Source organism: Rhamphochromis longiceps, linkage group LG23, assembly GCF_057381845.1.
Source record: "Rhamphochromis longiceps isolate RC_006_pf linkage group LG23, R_longiceps_female_GT1.1, whole genome shotgun sequence".
Lineage (NCBI taxonomy): Eukaryota > Metazoa > Chordata > Actinopteri > Cichliformes > Cichlidae > Rhamphochromis > Rhamphochromis longiceps.
The window spans coordinates 33,333,892-33,353,207 of record NC_140578.1 but is presented as its reverse complement, the minus strand read 5'-3'; the positions used below and the strand labels follow the sequence as shown (position 1 = coordinate 33,353,207).

The 19,316-nt window shown below is 39.3% G+C and overlaps 1 protein-coding gene across 2 annotated transcripts in view; it reads right to left on the bottom strand.

Moving 5' to 3' along the window:
- Positions 1–1,723: 1,723 nt before the first annotated feature.
- LOC146642411 (uncharacterized) overlaps positions 1,724–19,316 on the bottom strand; it is a 33,467-nt gene continuing 15,874 nt past the window's right edge. The window contains exons 15-36 of one of the 2 annotated variants that reach the window (XM_085398473.1): positions 18,885–18,953; positions 18,026–18,094; positions 14,364–14,432; positions 13,689–13,757; positions 13,502–13,573; positions 12,653–12,721; positions 12,494–12,565; positions 12,316–12,384; positions 11,758–11,826; positions 11,012–11,080; positions 10,308–10,376; positions 9,303–9,371; positions 7,733–7,801; positions 7,527–7,595; positions 7,355–7,435; positions 7,119–7,154; positions 7,004–7,040; positions 6,282–6,839; positions 4,727–5,007; positions 4,462–4,636; positions 2,819–3,013; positions 1,724–2,657 (exon numbers count right to left, since the gene is read on the bottom strand). In XM_085398473.1, the coding sequence (XP_085254599.1) occupies positions 2,650–2,657; positions 2,819–3,013; positions 4,462–4,636; positions 4,727–5,007; positions 6,282–6,839; positions 7,004–7,040; positions 7,119–7,154; positions 7,355–7,435; positions 7,527–7,595; positions 7,733–7,801; positions 9,303–9,371; positions 10,308–10,376; positions 11,012–11,080; positions 11,758–11,826; positions 12,316–12,384; positions 12,494–12,565; positions 12,653–12,721; positions 13,502–13,573; positions 13,689–13,757; positions 14,364–14,432; positions 18,026–18,094; positions 18,885–18,953 (2,343 nt within the window). In that variant the 3' untranslated portion in view covers positions 1,724–2,649. Of the gene's footprint in view, positions 2,658–2,804; positions 3,014–4,461; positions 4,637–4,720; positions 5,008–6,281; positions 6,840–7,003; positions 7,041–7,118; positions 7,155–7,354; positions 7,436–7,526; positions 7,596–7,732; positions 7,802–9,302; positions 9,372–10,307; positions 10,377–11,011; positions 11,081–11,757; positions 11,827–12,315; positions 12,385–12,493; positions 12,566–12,652; positions 12,722–13,501; positions 13,574–13,688; positions 13,758–14,363; positions 14,433–18,025; positions 18,095–18,884; positions 18,954–19,316 lie in introns of those variants that run through there. The other variant, XM_085398471.1, reaches the window with a different exon arrangement.

Below are 19,316 nucleotides of genomic sequence, written 5' to 3'. Positions count from 1 at the left end.
AATATCTGAGCTCGAAGTCAAACAGAAAAATATTGACGAGAAATGAAAAGAAATGAAATTCAAAATCAATTCATGGAAATCAAATGCTAATGGATTACAGCAGACTGATAGTCCACCACAAATGGGTCATTTGTAACGTGCATTTGTGCACTTTACAGAGAACACAAAAAATTCAGGATAATAATAAGCTAATGTGGCAAGTTCTTGTAAATTACTCACATGAGCAGGAGTCTATTGATATGAGTGAATTTTGCATAATGACAGCAAAAATTGTCTCTAGAAGAACTTCTTTCCACCAATCAGCATTATTCAGCACTTTCCTTGTTGGCTGTTGGTATGTGTCAGCATGTGTGTGTGGCACTCCGCTATTGAACCTTTTAAAACACTCTTCCATTCACCAAGATGATTTTAAAATGAAAACATTTATTTGATCTCCTTGGTCTTGAATGGATGGATGGTCACACCGCAGAAGTTACTACAAGATGTTAAAATGCCAATTAAAAAAGGTAATTACTGGTGCGTCTGAATCAATATGAGTCTTATTCCTGTTGCCTGATAAAGTGAGGAGTGTGTAGAGTTAGGTAACATTTCTCCCGTGGGCAGCGCTAAAGATAGATCACACTATGCCACTTGTCGAGGAGTGTCTAATGTAATTTAAGGAGAAGGATAGAGCTGACTCTGCCACTTCCCTAAAGCCACAGGAGGTTAATTATGCACACTTACACCATATTGAAATCACATTTAAGTAGCCATTTGTCCAGGGTATTAAGGGACTGTATAAAAATTACTGTTGGGGAAAGTGGATCAAAATTAAATTATATTTTACTCTGACTGGCCCCTTATTCTCGTTGGGTGCTTACTTGTTTTATAAAAGATGGAGTTGTTTCGGTCGGTCACCCACCAGGGCCTTTGTAACCTGGCACACAAAGCATGCCCAGGTTGAAGACATGTACAGGCATTTCAATATATAACCGATTACAGAGAGGAGAATGTTGCAACAGAAAGATGTAAAAACCCTTAGCGATCACTTAGAAGAAGTTTAAACAGGAAGCTATTTATATTCTGTACCAGCGCCAATGCAGAGGTTTTTTTTCCCCTATGATCGCGTATCGTCAGAAGAACATTGCCCAGATTCTGGTGTTTTTCAACACAAATATAAATGGTTACAGGGCTGCGGTAATAATAAAGCCAGCAGTGATCACAAACAAAGTTTTACCCTTTTCAAATGGGGCATCCCAACTGTGGAGATGATTTGACTGTGAAACCAATGGACACCACCCACTCTTGGTACATTACCTGATTTACTCTCCTTTCTTACCAATGCTGACCAACATTTACAAAAATAATTTCATGTTGTATTTAATGTGACTTAACATAATTGATGGAGCTCATGAAGTCATCATGAAAATAGTCACAGAGCATTCCATCTTTTATATTCAGTCTATGAAAGCCTATGTTAATGTTCATATCTGAACCATTAACCATCAAGAACCATGAACTGCTACGCTAAAAGCAATTTGGTTTTATTATGAGCCTTGATGAACCGTTGAATCGACGCACTGATAACATGAAACATGTTCCAAACTTTAAACATCCTCAGTCAAAATGTTTCTCCTAATAATATTAATAAATACTACAAATGCCGATGTTAGGACACTTTTTATATGATCAATTTTGGGATTTTTAGGAAGGCTTAAATAAAATATAGACATTGGAAAAGAATAAAAGTCAGCTTTATTTTAGAAAAAATACCCCCATACTCCAAATCATGTTTATACAATAACGTTGGTGCATTTTACACATATTACTTTAGAAATGATTAATTAAAAAATGTTTGATATTAAATGATGACCATGTAGCACTTAGTACAGTATGTATGAATGCAGTCAGTATAGCCTTGCAACAAAGATGGGGTGCTCAACAGTAGGTTTTCTGCTCATACAGCAGACGTCAGTTATGACATTAATACTTGTTACCCAGTAGAGGGCATTGTGTGTGAGTATACATGCATGTATTTCCATTATTGTTACAGCTTGTGAAGTGAAACAGTGTAAACATTTTTCATTCAGTAAATCTAAGAAAAAACACATTCAAATGCTCAAAAAGATTCCATAAAGTTAGGAATCATATATATGAAAAGAAAAAAAAAACGATATTTGATCGATACAAGGGATGAGAAGCTTCATCTCTACTGTGTGTTTTTAGTTTTTTGTGAATATGCACTAATAGACCTCAGAGTGATTGAGTAAGGAAATTAAATCTATATGACAAGTCATGAAGCACTGGAGTTATTAGTTATAGTCCATCTTTTCAACACGTTTGCAGCACTCAGGCTTTGTATGAAAAAAATGATCTGTGGGTATGTCAAGTCCTCTGGAACTCCTAACACGCTACGAGCCAGCCCTCATCTGTATTCCTGAGAGAAGACGGATGATCTCCTGCCCTATCTATCCATGCTACGTTCCTTTTTTTCACTGTAATTACAAGAGATCCTGGAGGAGGAGGCAAAAATGTGGAGATGATACAGAACATCAGTGTACATGTATATGCCTGAGAATTATGCTAAAACTTCACATAACCCTGTGAAAAATGGCTGGTCATAGCTGCCCCTCCTCGAAATGTAGGCAGATGTGTGACGGATGCCCTCACTCAGCCACCTGGAAAAAAAATATATGAGAAAGTCAATACTCCCAAACATTTGGATCGAAGCGGAGTGTCAAAGCCTCAATATTTCAGTCATGAAATAGGCAAATAAAGCAGCAAGGTGTGAAAGACATAAAAGACAAAAATATGGCTGACATAAATCATGAGAGCATACCAGTTGATCTGACTTCCACACATGTCCTCTTGCACTCGTCCTCTGTGTCAAATCGATTTTTGTTGCCATTGCAGCCTCCGTACCAGAACTGGGCGCACGCGTTTGCTTGTTTGTCATAGTACCAGCGGATGCTGTAGTCCCTGCACGTGCCTTGGTCCAGAACCAAGCCACAGCGGGGGTCCAAGGGGACAGTCTCTGCAGGAGAAGATGTCATATGAATGAGAGAACTCGTTTCCACCTAATCTAACCTCAGAGTGGCCCTTTCTGCTCCGTTTCTTCACCATGCTGTCAGAAAAGAGCAGATTGCACAAAATCAGCCACACTGCATCAAAAATAATTGGCTTCCCTGTTCTTCACCTTGCTGCGCACACAGCAGAAAGGCCACATCAACGAAAGCTGCTCCCTTTCTGCTGCCTGTACTCAAAGCACACTGGACTAGAACTCCAAAGGAGCTTCATCTACTCCATCAGGTGTCATCACACCACATTTGCAGCCATCTCAAAACTGAGATTGCTGACTATTCGTTTAATGCCCCAGTGTCACTATCCCTTATCAGCACTATACTATACTGCTATCAGCACTATACGGACAAAAATATAACAGGGTGCAAAACACAGAAAACATTTAAACATGAACGGATTATTATGTACCACCCCCACACTGAAGGCAGAGGTTTGGATTTCAGTAATTATCTGATATCATAAGTAATTTTCTGTGCCATTATTCATTTCGGTTGTTGACATTAACATCTGTTTGCAGGTTCTTACAAAAAATATTCATGTCACAAAAAAATACTGTGGCCATGAGGTGGCGTATCATTTTAGGTCCATTTTAAGTATTTTAAGTAACTCTGAAAGCTGCCATTAGTCCAAAGTTATTAAAAGATAAAGAATTTTCCTATCATGTGATAAATAAAGTATTATCCTCCTCTCGTGTCCTTAATTAAGGATAATGTACATTTAGAAAAAAAATAGTTTAGTTATAGCGTGACATATCATTTTAACATGTCAACTAGCTAGCTAACTTATTGCTAACCTTTAGCTCTATTTAACCTTGTAAATATACTGCATTGATTGTAACACCTTGGGCCACAGTCACACTGAGAGTCGCACTTTATTGGACCTTTCCAGAAGAGTTGAAACAGCTGCAAAGGTTTGGCCAATGTCTTTTATCCTGTCTTCCTTCTCTCACCCCAGTCGGTCGTGGCATCTGGCCGCCCCTCCCTGAGCCTGTTTCTGCTGGAGGCTTCTTCCTGTTAAAAGGGAGTTTTTCCTTCCCACTGTTGCCAAACCACTTGCTCATAGGGGATCATATGATTGTTGGGTTTTTCTCTGCATGTATTATTGTAGGGTCTACCTTGAGGCGACTGTTGTTGTGATTTGGCCTTGTATAAATAAAACTGAATTGAATGTCATATTAAACCCTATTGTTTATGAATGGGACATCAATCGAGTTCATATGTATGTGAGGGCAGATACACATAGTATGTGTATTGTCTTTTAAATATTGAGGTCCTAACTGAATTTTTGCTCATGGTATGTCTTTGCAGTGAGGGAATTTATTTATTTTGGATCTCTGTAATAAAAATAATTTTGCTCATAAGAAAGATAGAAAAGTAGAGCAGAGTATTGGACTTCATATACCTTTGGGAAGAACTGGCCTTGGTACAGGTACATACTGTACAGAAACACCGGAGGATGTTGTACTTATGCTTGTGGATGAAGATGATGATGACGATGAAGAGTGTTCCCTGGATGGAGAGAGATGTTTGTCTGAGGTGCTGTGGGTAAATGTGTCCCCACGCTGCACCCCTCCTTCCTATTGAGGAAAAAAACAGAAACCAGTTGTTAGAATAATAAATGTGTGTAATGTACATATAAAGATGTATTCTTGTTTTCATACATGTACTTTGTTGGATCCTTTAATCTCATGCTGGGTGGTCTCTATCATTCCTCCATGGCTGTGTGTGCTGATACCAGTGTTGATACCAGTCTGACGTCCATTCTCTACTTCCGGTTGGGTCACAGGCCTGTACCCATAGCCACCAGTAGCATACTTTCCATTGATTAAATTTTTGTTCCCATTATAACCATTGTTTCCATAGCCGTTGTAGCCATTAGTTATTCTGTTATATATTAGGGCTCCATTCTCATCTTCACAGAACTGGCTGACCAGTTTGGATTCGAGGGCTGTGACACAAAGACACAGAAGTTAGGAACTAGGAAAAAGGATTTAACTAATTACTGTTTTGTCACTATTCGCTCGCCAGACATAGCCTAAAAGATTTTTTTAGGAATTCTTTTCTGTTAAATTTCTAACTATCAGATGGCTTTGCATTAATTTTGTGCACAAACAAACATACAGGTCATATGCAGAGGTGGAATACTAATATACTTCATTTAGTGCCAGTAACAGATAAAACTTGAGAAATAAACATTCCTATCGCCCATGCCTTTATAAAGCTTTGCCTTCTGCTAATTAGCAGATTCCGGGTCGTGAACACACTACATTCATTATAATAATGCCTACTTTTGCTCCAGTAACGTGCAAAGCTACAGTGAAACCAAACTGGCTAAGTGTGCAAAAGTACAGTAGCTGGCTGGTTTAGGTTAAGCTCTTCAGAAGTGTTATTGAAGATGCATAATCCATTATTTCTTCAAATTGTCACTCACATCAACATAGAATGCTAAATTATGGATTGCCACAGACAGTAGGGCTAACCACAAACTAACCAACTAACAGTGGAAGATCAGAACGCTAATGAGATTTGAAACCACTATGAGGTTATTCTGCCTAGATTAAATAATAATGAGTATATGTGACTTGCATATCTGTAGTTAGACTTGGTGCATTGTTAAAAAAAAAAAGTAAATGTAACTATAGGGTACATAAACGTGCGCTAAATAGGTGTCTAAAATAGCTTGTATAAGATATAAGTTAAGATATGATTTTTTAATAATATAACACAAAAATTGTAGATTTCAAGTCACACAAGCACTTCACATATAAATGGATCCGTATAAAAATGGAAAAATCTATTTTTTAAAAATTGGTTCACTACAGGCGGGAATCACCAGGCAACTCACAATACGACATCCCTAAGGTAATCCTGGGGACATTTTGTGCCATTACGGGGGTTTTTTCATGCTATTTTGGCTGTGCTGAATGAATACAACTAATTTGCCAGAGGATATTATTTTATTTTAATTTTAGAATTCTTGTCTCAGTTCCTTAGGGATATTATCACAATACTTCAGTCAATTCTTCACATTTTGTGAAGGATGCTGCTGAAGAATGCTTTATTACAGTTAGCTGTAATAAATCACCGAAAATCACATTTATGTTGCTTTTTACAAAGACATCATTCTTGTTCTATAGGAATATAATCAGAATACAATCAGCAAGCAACTCAACTCATTAACAAAGACTCATATTAAGGGTAAGTAAAGAAAATGCCTCTTACCTGGCAGGGTGTTGAAGTCATCAATGAGGAACATGTGCTCCGTGTCTGGATCAGATGCGATTAGATTCAGTTCTTTCAGGAATTCGGCCTGCGTTGGGTCTGAGGTGTTAACGATCCCCAGGGCAAACATCTCAATATTGGCAGCGTGTGCTTCTCGCACAGCTATATCCAGCTTCACTGGTTCTCGCTTGTCGGTTTGCCCATCAGTAATCACGATGGCCACTTTGCTTACTCCCAAACGTGAACTATGGAAGACCTCCTGCGTCGCCTTGCGGATAGCGGTACCAGTGTAGGTGCCCTCTCCCATATATGGGATGTTTCTGATTGCATTCTTGACATCCTGTTTGGTGACATAGCGGGCCAAGTTGAATACAGTTCTCACCTCAAGGCTGTACAGGACCAGGCCAATCCTGGTGGCGTTTCGGCCCACTGTTACCCGGTCCACTAATGCATTCACAAAGTCCTTGATGATTTCAAAGTTCTCAGGCCCCACACTCTCTGAGCTGTCAATGACAAACACCAGCTCCATAGGCCTCTCCTTACACTTGATCCCACATCCTAGAATCACATCACATCAACATATGAGATCATGGCGGAAATGTCACATTGATGAGTTCCAGTCTGTGGAACTGGATCCAGCACTTTACAGATCAGATGACACAGTGGCTTTCATTGAGAAATTAAATCTACTACAATATTTATGCTATCAAAAGATATTTTACCACAGATCTCTTTGATCAATCGAATGACGTCTTCTCTCTGCAATGAATACACAATATAAGCATATGGATAATCACAAAAAGTAAAACGATACAGATATGAACACATGACACTCACAGTGAGGCCAGCTTCACCTTTGGCACCGAGTCGGCCCTAGGATCAAAAATATTAAAAAACGTTTATTCACAAAGTGTCACTGTTTCTGCAAATCTTCCAGTTTCATGGGGCAGACAAATGTCAGTAGCGATAACAAGCAGAATAGGAGCAGGTTCAGGGGTTGGAGCCCTCTCCCCAGCCATCACAAAACAGAACACAACAAAGTGAGACATGAAGGAATCATTAGCGTCACTCACAGGTTGCCCTGGGGTTCCAGGGTCTCCTACATCTCCTTTGATCCCCTTCAGCCCCCTCTCCCCTGTCAAACCTCGATCACCCTGTTGCACACCACATTGCAAAACATCAGCACTCAAAGAATTATAAATGCTCACAACCCCACATTCAGTCCCGGGTAACACAGTAACTGACTTTAGCTCCAGGAAAGCCTTCTCCAGGTATTCCTCTTGGTCCTACCACACCCTGGGCCCCCTGTTCACCCTGAATCAAACACACAAGGCAGTTGTGTTACAGCTTGTGATAGATACTTACAGGTTTAGGTAGTACACAGAGCCCTGGATGTCTTGATATTTTATAGATATGTGAATGTCTATCAAGGACAATAAATTACAGCCTACCTTTGGCCCTTGAACTCCTTGCCCTTGAGGACCTGTTGGCCCAGGTGGACCAGGTCTCCCAGGGTTACCCTGCAAGTCAAAACATGTTGCTTATATAACTACAGCTCAAGGTCAGTTACAAAATAGCTACAATGTGACAAAAAAGCAGATTTGTAATTTATGAAAGAAATATTTGTTGCAGCCATACAAATGGCACAGTTACTGGGGTCAAGGCAGCAGACCTGCTGACTTGCTGTTCACATAAGTATACAGGCTCCACCTGTGGCGAGGTGTAGGCAGGGAGACACCTGTCAGGTGGAATGTTATTAAAAAAGCCAGGAACAATACTCTATTACTTAAGCCTTTTGCTGTAGTCATGACTGAATGTCAACTAGTCATGACTACAGCAAATTCAAGTCACGTGCAGCTACCAGTTATCATCAAACTCCAAAGTGAATTCAGTAATGTGTTTTCTCTTGTCTGTGTTCAGTATTAAAGCTTAAAGTTGGCAAAATATCCTCAATTTTTCTTGAATGGCTTAAAAAAAAGAAAATAAGTAAAATAAGATTACTGATTTTGATTAGAAAACATACACAACTCAATCTTGCACATGCATGTGTGCCATGTGTACACTCCTCTACTTTGAATGCTTTGTTGTCTGTATGCTGCTATGACAACTCGATTTCTGGGCTGCAGTGCATCTGTGAAAACAGCTTAATCCAAGAAATTATCTGATGTCATGACCCACAAAAGATTTTGACTGTAATACGTTTCCTGTTTGGGTTGACTTCATAATGTGAGAAAAGGCAATAGCAGCTATATATATCACATGTGCAATTAATAACTCAACCCAACAAAAAATTTACTTTATCTATAAGAGTATGAAACACACTTTGTATTCTTGTAATAAAGAGCAGCAACTTCAAGGTTACCAGTGTTGTTGTGAATGTTTCACATCACCATTTTCTCAGCACGGACAAGAGCTGATAAGTGTCAGTGTGCTCTGCTTTCCCATTTTTTCCTATTATTTGCGTCTTCAATTAAAACCTGCCTACTGCTGCATGACTTTGACAGAGCTCGGACCTGCACAGACAGTGGCCTGAAGCCTGTGGGGAATCTGGATATGATATGTGAGGACATGCGGGGTGCCGGGTGTTCTTTTAGTAAGGCCTGTTAGGCCAAGTGTTTCTCATCAGACACATATGTCTGTGGAGATTCACACCCTGCACCCATGTGTCACAGTGCTGTTGGAAAAATCACGATAAATGCCACCAAAAAATGAACAAGCAGCCCAGTTGTGGGCATGTTTGCACAGAAGACGATGCACTGTGTTTTTTTTTTCAACCTGTTATTCTTCAGAGAATGTAACTCAGTCACAACCATCTGGCAGTACTTAGGAGAAATTTGAAAAAGGCTCCTCTCAAGTAAACATCTTAGAATGTTGTCCTCGGCTCATGTTCCCATAAACCAAATAAAAAACCAAATAAAAATGAATAATATTATAATATTTCTGATTACAAAACAGGTAAAAGGGAGTTGCTTAAAACAGCAGAGGTTAAAGATTTGAAAAATGTAAAGGTTTTAAATTTACCAGAGGTCCTGGGAGGCCTTCACCTGGAAGTCCTGGTAAACCAGGCAACCCTCGAAATCCAATATCGCCCTGCAAAGATGAATGCACAGCAAAGATAGATGAACACTGACAGCACAGCAATTTACAATCTGTCAAACAAACTCGTGCACTGACTAAAATCGTGTTTCCCTTAATTAGCTTCCCTAAACAAAAGACCAAATCTTTCCATGGTGAGATAATCTCACTTATCTTCAGTGCAGATTCAAACACAACTTGGAAATTCATCTTACCAGGACAATGGCTTTGGCTCTAAATTCTGACCTCACAGAAAGAACCATCTATGTCATATAAGGTTTACATCCTACAAGATTTTTGAAACATGGGACATTTTTGATTGAATTTTGCATTCAAACCAATAATGAATTCCATAATGTTTATAAGCAGTGACTAACTATCATCACAATACTGTATGACAGATCCAGGAGCTTTGCAGACCGCATGTCTACATGTTATAATTGTATACTGAACCTGCGGGAAGCGTCATAAACAGCAACAACTGTTAATGTGGGCTTCTGTTATTCATGTTTGTGCTGTTGCTGGTCCTTTAGCATAGTTCCTATGTTTTTTCCTTCCCAGTGTTGCCAAGTGTGTGCTGATAGGGTATTGTCTTAATGTTGGGGTTTTTCTGCAGTACTGTTTCGTCATTACCTTACAATTTTAAGCACATCAACTGTTGTTGTAATTTGGTGCTATATAAATAAAATTGATTTGAAAATGGAAGTGAATTGATTTCATATAGCTTTAGTGTGTAGACATATTTTTAAAATGACTATGTAGACCTGCAAATTACCAACACATCACTATACTGGGACCTTTGTACAAACCACAAAGTCTGCTGGAAAGTGTGGAAACCTACTGTAACCTTACTATAATTCTCAACTTTTTTTAAACAAAGACCCAACTTTACACTGACATTTGAAAGAAATGCACGCTGGAAAGTTCTATCTTATGGATCCACATTCTCACCTTCGGTCCAGGAACGCCCACTCCCTCCGGCCCAGGTTCTCCTGGAAGTCCAGGCAGCCCAGGAGGACCCTGAAAAAGCAAAAAGCTAACTTAAGTATGGATTTCCAGAAAGAAGAGTAAGTTAATATTGTACTCTGAAACAAGCAGAGTATAATACTTGAAATTGAATAAGAAATTGTCTGGCTTTTATAAAATAATGCAATAAAACAGGATTTAATGTGTAAAAATTGGAACAGTTAGCACCACAGGGGGATTTTGTTACCTTTGGACAGCACCAGGTTAGCGGCTTCTCATTGTTCCCGGACTTTATGCTAAGGTAAGCTAAGCATCTGGTTTACAGACCAAACATTTGGTTTCAATCTTCATATCCAACCCTCAATGAGAAAGTAAAATATAGTAAGTGATTTTTTTTCTTATTTTTTTAAGGCACCACCTTTATTCTTACTGCCCTTAATGAAAGTCATGTTAATTTCATCTCCCTCTGGTTTAAGTTAAAGGAAACATACTCAGGATATGTGTAAGGGCCACCTACTGTAAAGTTGGGTTATAAATGTCTCACTGATTGATAGAGGGTTGGAACTGAGCGGCAGTACAAGAGAGGCAAATGCTAGATGGATGGAGGACTAGATATAGTATGCAGATGAAAGGTATGGCTGTACAGATTTATGAGGAGACATATGTCATTGTCTAAATCAGCTCCTCACCATGGGGCCAGGATAGCCGTCTCCTTTGGGACCAAATGGGCCTGGAGGGCCTCGATCTCCTCGGTCACCCTACAGGAGGCAGATACATAGGAATCAATAATTCATTCATACAAAGGATACAAAGAGATTTACAGACTTGCAAAACAAACTAAAGTGGAATATGCAGATAAATGGACACATATGCTCCTTTGCTTGGTCCCTTATATTAACCCTCTCAAGGCAGGCGTTGCAGATTTGCAACAAGTAAAAGCTAACAACCTGATTACCCCACATACATATTTTATGAGGTTTTTTTTACTTAGAAGTACCACTGCAGGTATTCTTTTGTGCATTAGCAACAAAAACTTAATTTGAGCCTGAGAGGGTTAAGTATTGAGCAAAACATAAAAACAGGTTGTAGCATTTTATTAGCTGAGATTTTCAGCAAATGTTAGCGTATGGAAAGCATGACAGGATGTACAGCTGTGCTTCCCATCCTAATTTTTGACATATTCTCTGTTCTTTCTAGATGGACTGTAAATGGCCTTGATGATGAAAGCACAAACACGTGTTTCCTGATCTGCCCCTCATTACTTGTTTGATTATTGATTCTTTTCCAGATTTGGACGCACTCAGCACATGTTTAAATGTGTTTGTTCGAAAATCTGACTCATGCTTGTTTCTACAGGCAGGCACCCAATAGAAATGCAATACATATTTATATGTGTATTTCTTTTTCAACCAGAGAATAATAATATCAGTTTTACCTTAGGACCAGGAAGTCCATAGCCAGTCTCCCCAACTGGACCAGGAGGGCCATTTGGACCAGGATCACCCTACAACACATTTTTAGTAACAAAGCTGCCCCTTAGTACAGAAGGTTGTACATAGATGTGCAACATGGATGTTGTACATCTAAAATAAAAAGGTTAACTTTAATAGACACTGTATATACAATATAAAATGTAGAACATTGTGCAACTGTGCTGTTGCTACTTAGAAGCAAATTAAAGACTTCTACCACTGATAATATTGTTTAATAATGGGTTAATGCTACGAACAAAACATACTAATTCAATTCAATTCAGTTTTATTTATATAGTGCCAAATCACAGCAGAGATTCTACAATAATGTAGTATGTATGTAGTACAATAACAATAATGCCAATAACAAGTTTACGTGCATCAGGAGAATCAATGTTTCTTTCTACAAAGAGTCTTGGAACAACCTAAAATAATAACCACATATTTTGTGAAAATGTGAAGAAAACATGACGAATCTCCGCAGTCTTACACTGATGGCTCAGTAAAACTGAATCTTATACCTTGGGTCCAGTGATGAAGCGTCCTGGAGGACCAGGCAAACCCAGCCTGCCTTGCGCTCCTGGTTCTCCCTGACAAAGTTTATTGTATGAAAACTGGTTAAGACCAAAAACGTACAGAGGATATTTTCTCATTATCTCTTTCCAGGTAAATGTTAATGATGGCCTAATGATTGCTCACCTTTGGTCCTGAGGGTCCAGCAATGCCTGGCGGCCCAGTCAAGCCTCTGATTCCTCTTTGGCCTTGGTCACCCTTGAAGGTCACATCAGGAATATACTCACTGGTCTGACTTACTTACTGACTTGCAGGAAAATGAAATATGGAATATTACTTTTTTACCTTTTCACCTTGGATACCAATTCCAGGAGCGCCATCTGGCCCTCTTAGGCCAATAGCTCCGGGCTCGCCCTAAAGACACACATGCATCCAAGTATTTGGCCCCATCCTGTTTTTGTTTTTTTTAATGTTTTGCCTATTTGTCATACTTACATGTTTTACATCATCAAACAAAATGTAATAATAGATATTGCTAACCTGGTTGTAACACCCTTGTTAGTAAGAACTGCAATTCAGCAACTGGCAGTTGCTGAATTGCAGTTCTTCAGAGTCTTTCATATCAATGCAGAAGAATCTTGGCTCACTCTTTGCACAAACTTTTTAATTGGAGACTTTTCAAAAACCCAAAACCTTCATTTGGTTGTTTTTGAGTGATTCAGAGTAAGCCAAGTGGGCTTGAGCTTCAGGATATGAACTGATGGCTGGACATTCTCTTCAGGATTTTCTCACAGATAGCAGAATTCATGGTTTCATCAATTAAGGCAAGTTGTCCAGCTCCTAAAACAGCAAATCCCCAGACAATCATACCACCATTGTTCATAATGGAGCTCAATGTGGTTTGATTGAGTCCTAAAGCCTTAGAAATGGATATATAATCCTTCCCAAACTGATAGATGTCAACTATCTTTAGAAAATTTCTATATATCATGGGATGCTGCATTGGTTCTTGAGACCTTTTAGCCTACTACACTTGATCAGACAGGTTTTACTTAAGGGATTTTTTGATACAACAGAAAATTTAATTACCATGTACAGCGAGATAGATTTGGATAGCTTTTTCCCTTAATAAATAAAATGATCATTTAAAAACTGCATTTTGCGTTTGCTCAGGTTAAAACATCTTCAAACTACCTTCTGTCCAGGGGCTCCATCCTCCCCTGGAAGCCCAGGCAAACCTGGCATTCCTGATGATCCTGGTTCACCCTGAGGACAGATTGGTGGCTCTGTATGAGTTTATGGAGGGAATGTTTAATACTTTAAATAATGTATACTGATAACTGCTGCTGATGTGGGTTTTTACCAAATGGTTTCAACTCACCTTAGCTCCAGGGTCTCCAGCCCCTCTCTCCCCTGGTGCACCAATTTCACCTGGAAACCCTTGGTCTCCCTGTGTTAGGCAATAACATCTTCACATCTTGTCGTAATTACTAAAACACTTACACCAGTATTGTTAATATTTGCTAAGCGGACTATTACCAGAGAGCCACGTATTTTTTAAGAAAATATACTTGCTGGCATTATTTTGTACAGGCCTGGTCACACCAGCGTTTATGCTGAGACACCAGGAAGACTTGCAATGAAAGTTTACATAACAGCTTAAAATACAGGACGGACTGAGTACCTGGTCAGTTTAGCATTCAATTTACTTTGATTTAACATCCTCACCCAGTTGTACACTTGATAATCTATGTGGATATACAGTATCGCTCCAATTGTAGGTTAACCTTTAATTTCTGTCTTCAGTGCTGAGAGCAGAACACGTACAATAGAGATAAATGTGACTAAAAGCATCAGCCTTGCTTGCTTGGCTATCAAATCATTAATCAGCTTGCCAGATCCTGCAGTTTAAGTCATTATTGCTAAGCATTATACCACTTAACTATGTGACGTTTCAGGGTCATATGATCCAGTTCCAACTATAAACTCTGTGGCCTCCACATAGAAATCCTGACCCCTTGTTATTACCACTAAGATTTTGAGCATATGTACAAACCTTGGGCCCAGGCATGCCTTCTCCTGGTGGACCTCTGCTTCCCGGTGGCCCCCTTGGACCCTCTATGCCCTGCAGGTATGAATAAATGCAGTAATTAAAAGAAGCCTGAATGGAATCTGTAAACAGGGAGTGTTTTTGCTGAAGGCAGAGTAATTAGAATTTTTTCTTGGACATCAGAAGGAGGCAAACTTTTCTTCTAACACAAAATTTAAATGATTTCATTGGTTCAGTGCAATATATGTTTCTGGTTTAAACACATATTAAAATTAAAAACAGTTTAGCATGAAAAGTTTTTCTTCTTCCAGTAGGCTGGTTTATTATTTTCTATAATCAGGTGATTAATGGAGACTTTTTCAGTCCTATTATGAAGCCTTTTCTTTAAATAACTTCAGCTGTACACAAAGCCCAGTGTGAGAGCACACCTGTCTCCCTCTCTTCCACAAGTGAGTGAATGGTGAACTAGAACCAGACCTGTTCTGATAGCAATTAGCTGATGTTTTGATGACAGTGAAAAACTCTTTGGCTAAGCTGTCAGCAACCAACAGTTTCCACTAGCTGTGGTTATTGTGTCAGAGCATGAATTTGTATGCACTTCTGCATCATGTTGGTTAAATTATGATTGTTGATCAAAAGCTTGTATTAATAAAGCAACACCATGTAATCATATTTTCTGTCATTTGTTATCAAAGAATAGGGAAAAAGTAGCTCAAAGCAGATGCTTCTTTATTTATTTATTAGTAGGTCTGCAAAAAACAAATACAGGGAGTGCAGAATTATTAGGCAAATGAGTATTTTGTCCACATCATCCTCTTCATGCATGTTGTCTTACTCCAAGCTGTATAGGCTCGAAAGCCTACTCCCAATTAAGCATATTAGGTGATGTGCATCTCTGTAATGAGAAGGGGTGCGGTCTAATGACATCAACACCCTATATTAGGTGTGCATAATTATTAGGCAACGTCCTTTCCTTTGGCAAAATGGGTCAAAAGAAGGACTTGACAGGCTCAGAAAAGTCAAAAATAGTGAGATATCTTGCAGAGGGATGCAGCAGTCTCAAAATTGCAAAGCTTCTGAAGCGTGATCATCGAACAATCAAGCGTTTCATTCAAAATAGTCAACAGGGTCGCAAGAAGCGTGTGGAAAAACCAAAGCGCAAAATAACTGCCCATGAACTGAGAAAAGTCAAGCGTGCAGCTGCCAAGATGCCACTTGCCACCAGTTTGGCCATATTTCAGAGCTGCAACATCACTGGAGTGCCCAAAAGCACAAGGTGTGCAATACTCAGAGACATGGCCAAGGTAAGAAAGGCTGAAAGACGACCACCACTGAACAAGACACACAAGCTGAAACGTCAAGACTGGGCCAAGAAATATCTCAAGACTGGTTTTTCTAAGGTTTTATGGACTGATGAAATGAGAGTGAGTCTTGATGGGCCAGATGGATGGGCCCGTGGCTGGATTGGTAAAGGGCAGAGAGCTCCAGTCCGACTCAGACACCAGCAAGGTGGAGGTGGAGTACTGGTTTGGGCTGGTATCATCAAAGATGAGCTTGTGGGGCCTTTCCGGGTTGAGGATGGAGTCAAGCTCAACTCCCAGTCCTACTGCCAGTTTCTGGAAGACACCTTCTTCAAGCAGTGGTACAGGAAGAAGTCTGCATCCTTCAAGAAAAACATGATTTTCATGCAGGACAATGCTCCATCACACACGTCCAAGTACTCCACAGCGTGGCTGGCAAGAAAGGGTATAAAAGAAGAAAAACTAATGACATGGCCTCCTTGTTCACCTGATCTGAACCCCATTGAGAACCTGTGGTCCATCATCAAATGTGAGATTTACAAGGAGGGAAAACAGTACACCTCTCTGAACAGTGTCTGGGAGGCTGTGGTTGCTGCTGCACGCAATGTTGATGGTGAACAGATCAAAACACTGACAGAATCCATGGATGGCAGGCTTTTGAGTGTCCTTGCAAAGAAAGGTGGCTATATTGGTCGCTGATTTGTTTTTGTTTTGTTTTTGAATGTCAGAAATGTATATTTGTGAATGTGGAGATGTTATATTGGTTTCACTGGTAAAAATAAATAATTGAAATGGGTATATATTTGTTTTTTGTTAAGTTGCCTAATAATTATGCACAGTAATAGTCACCTGCACACACAGATATCCCCCTAAAATAGCTAAAACTAAAAACAAACTAAAAACTACTTCCAAAAACATTCAGCTTTGATATTAATGAGTTTTTTGGGTTCATTGAGAACATGGTTGTTGTTCAATAATAAAATTATTCCTCAAAAATACAACTTGCCTAATAATTCTGCACTCCCTGTACTGATGCTAGCAGCTTGAAGGTGTTCTATTTTGGCACGGGCATGATTTAAGCTAAATGCTAATGTCAGATTGACCTGTTCTCAATGAACGTGCTACAATGAAGATCTTGGCAGAATTATTGTTTACTGTGGTCAGTATTGGGGAGTTACAGAATACACGAACAGGCGTTACGTATTTAAAATACAAAATATGAGTAACTGTATTCTGTTACAGTTACCGCTTAAATAGATGATAATTAGAATACAGTTACTTTGGTGGAATAAATGGATTACACAGCAGTTTTTTCCTGTTTCATATGTTAGGTTATCCCCTCTCTAATTTTGGTAATTCTGCGCATTGCCGGTGTTCTGACAAAACACCCTACCTATCAAGCTCTCCTACTTGTTCTTACTGACAGTTTATTACAGTTGATACTTGTTTTCCTTAAGCTGTTGTCAATTTGTTAACTTTTCAAGCTAACATGCGTTCATTTGTGCAAAAATACTCCAATTTGGAGTCTCAATTGAAGTCATATTTCAAGTCTTGATTTAGTACTTCTAAACTTCTGTAAACTGGCATACAGTGTAAACCTTGTCAATTAATTTTAGTCCTCCTGCAGTTAGTGGACACCACGCTCCGTTGTTATGTCGAAGAAAGTAATATTGCACTACATACTTGTTAATTGAGTGATAACGTTGTTTAATTTCTAAGAACCTTGACATTGGTCATTTTATTTACTGTATAAATCCAAGCAGGAAGCACGTTTTGATAAGTGTGATTTGGCCATCAAAGCGTCCTACCTATAGATATGTACGATGGAGGCATAAACCACGTAAGGCAGTATATTCTGATAAGGTAGCACAGATTGATTGACATGACTATAAATTTACGCTACGGTAAGATGTTTTGACAAAGTAGGACATTTTGTCAGAACACCGGAAACCCAGACAAACACGCAATAAGAGGCTGTAAGCGTCCTGTTAATGTTGGTAGCATCAGTTACACATTGGACCCGGAGCCAGCACAACAGAGCCAGTAGTGCACAGGCAGGAATGTTTGCACGCTCCTTAGCACTAAAAAAGGGCTTCGCTTGGATTGAGAATCATTGATAAACTACAAACTTCTGTCATATTGCATATGGTATCTTACTTAAACAATACATTTTCCTCATTATGTTATTGATAATTGTCAGTTCATCACTATTGCCTTACATTAACAAGTCAAAACATGGATGGTGACAGTAACAATTAAAAAAAACTATTAAAAAAAATCAATATAAGCCCACTGTGATTATAAAAACATGAAAAAATCAATGTATTAGAGCCACTGTGGGAATCATATTATGAGTCCAACACTTGCCTTCTCACCCTGTATGCCTAGTCCTGGGAGACCGACAAGCCCTGGAAGACCCGGTGGCCCAAAATCCCCCTACAAGTTCAGATAACAACATGTAAATGTTAATAGGTTGATAGTGCCTCACACTGAAATGTGATTTATTATATGTGGAAAACACCCATCTGTATACAATTCTATAGCGCTGCATTTTAATGAATTAATAATATAGGCCACACTTGATGACATCTGCTCCTTTTGCCTCACTTCCTTTTATCTGTCACATGCTATAATCACATCACAAATATATGATGGTAATGCAGAGAACCCTGCAGGCGGTGTTTGTCATTACTGCATGAAAACTTTGTGATTACCTCCAATAAACTTCACTACAAAGCCCACGGTTAAACTGTCAGCAACATCGGTGTCGAGAACACCCGTGTAAATCACAACGAAAAAGTTTTTTTGGGGGGGAAATGATTTTTCATGTAGCAGAAAGAATTACATAGCTAAAAATCAACTCAGCCTTTCTTTGTCTGTAAGTCTGTGAGCTAAAATGCTGCCAGATGGCTGTGAAGCTCTACAAACACATCCTGAAAGACAAACCTTTACCTTTATGTCTATGTCTGACTGTACCTGACTGCAGGCTAACTTTTCCACATTCATCAGCACAAGCAGTGAAACTGCGCTCCTCCTACACTATCCATGCTTTGACCTTGATTCATCATCTGTGGACTGTGACCTCCTACATAACACTGCACTGAATGCATTCATCCGTGGCTCTGCCAACTTATGGCCTTCTTCACAACAGGACTCCGGCTTTCTCTTCATGGCTGTGTGAAGGCTTTTCAGCAGGCGCCTTAGTTAAGGCCTCTTTAAACTCCACCTTGTCTCCTTTGATTCCAGCACCCGGCTGTCCTCTGGGTCCCCGTGGCCCTTCCAAGCCTCGCTCTCCCTGCCAAGATGGACAAAAAAGTTACTGCAAATTGACTCTTGAAATATCAGTAAGATGTATGAAAATAATGCCAAAATAGGAGCAGAAAAATAAGTATAAAAGTTAGAATAATAAGATATTAGTCAAAATACAGATGTTATTTTCCAAAAGAACTCACACAGTGTAAAACATTACACGACTTTGAAGCCAAACAGGAGTTTTAGTTTAACCAATGTATCATCTTTCAGCTGCTTCCTCATTCCCCGAGGTTTCACCACAGCAGATGGATCCACATACTTGATTTGGCACAGTTTCTGTACCAGATGCCCTTCCTGACACAACATACAGGCCTGGGCCCTGCACTAAGAATACACTGGTTTATAA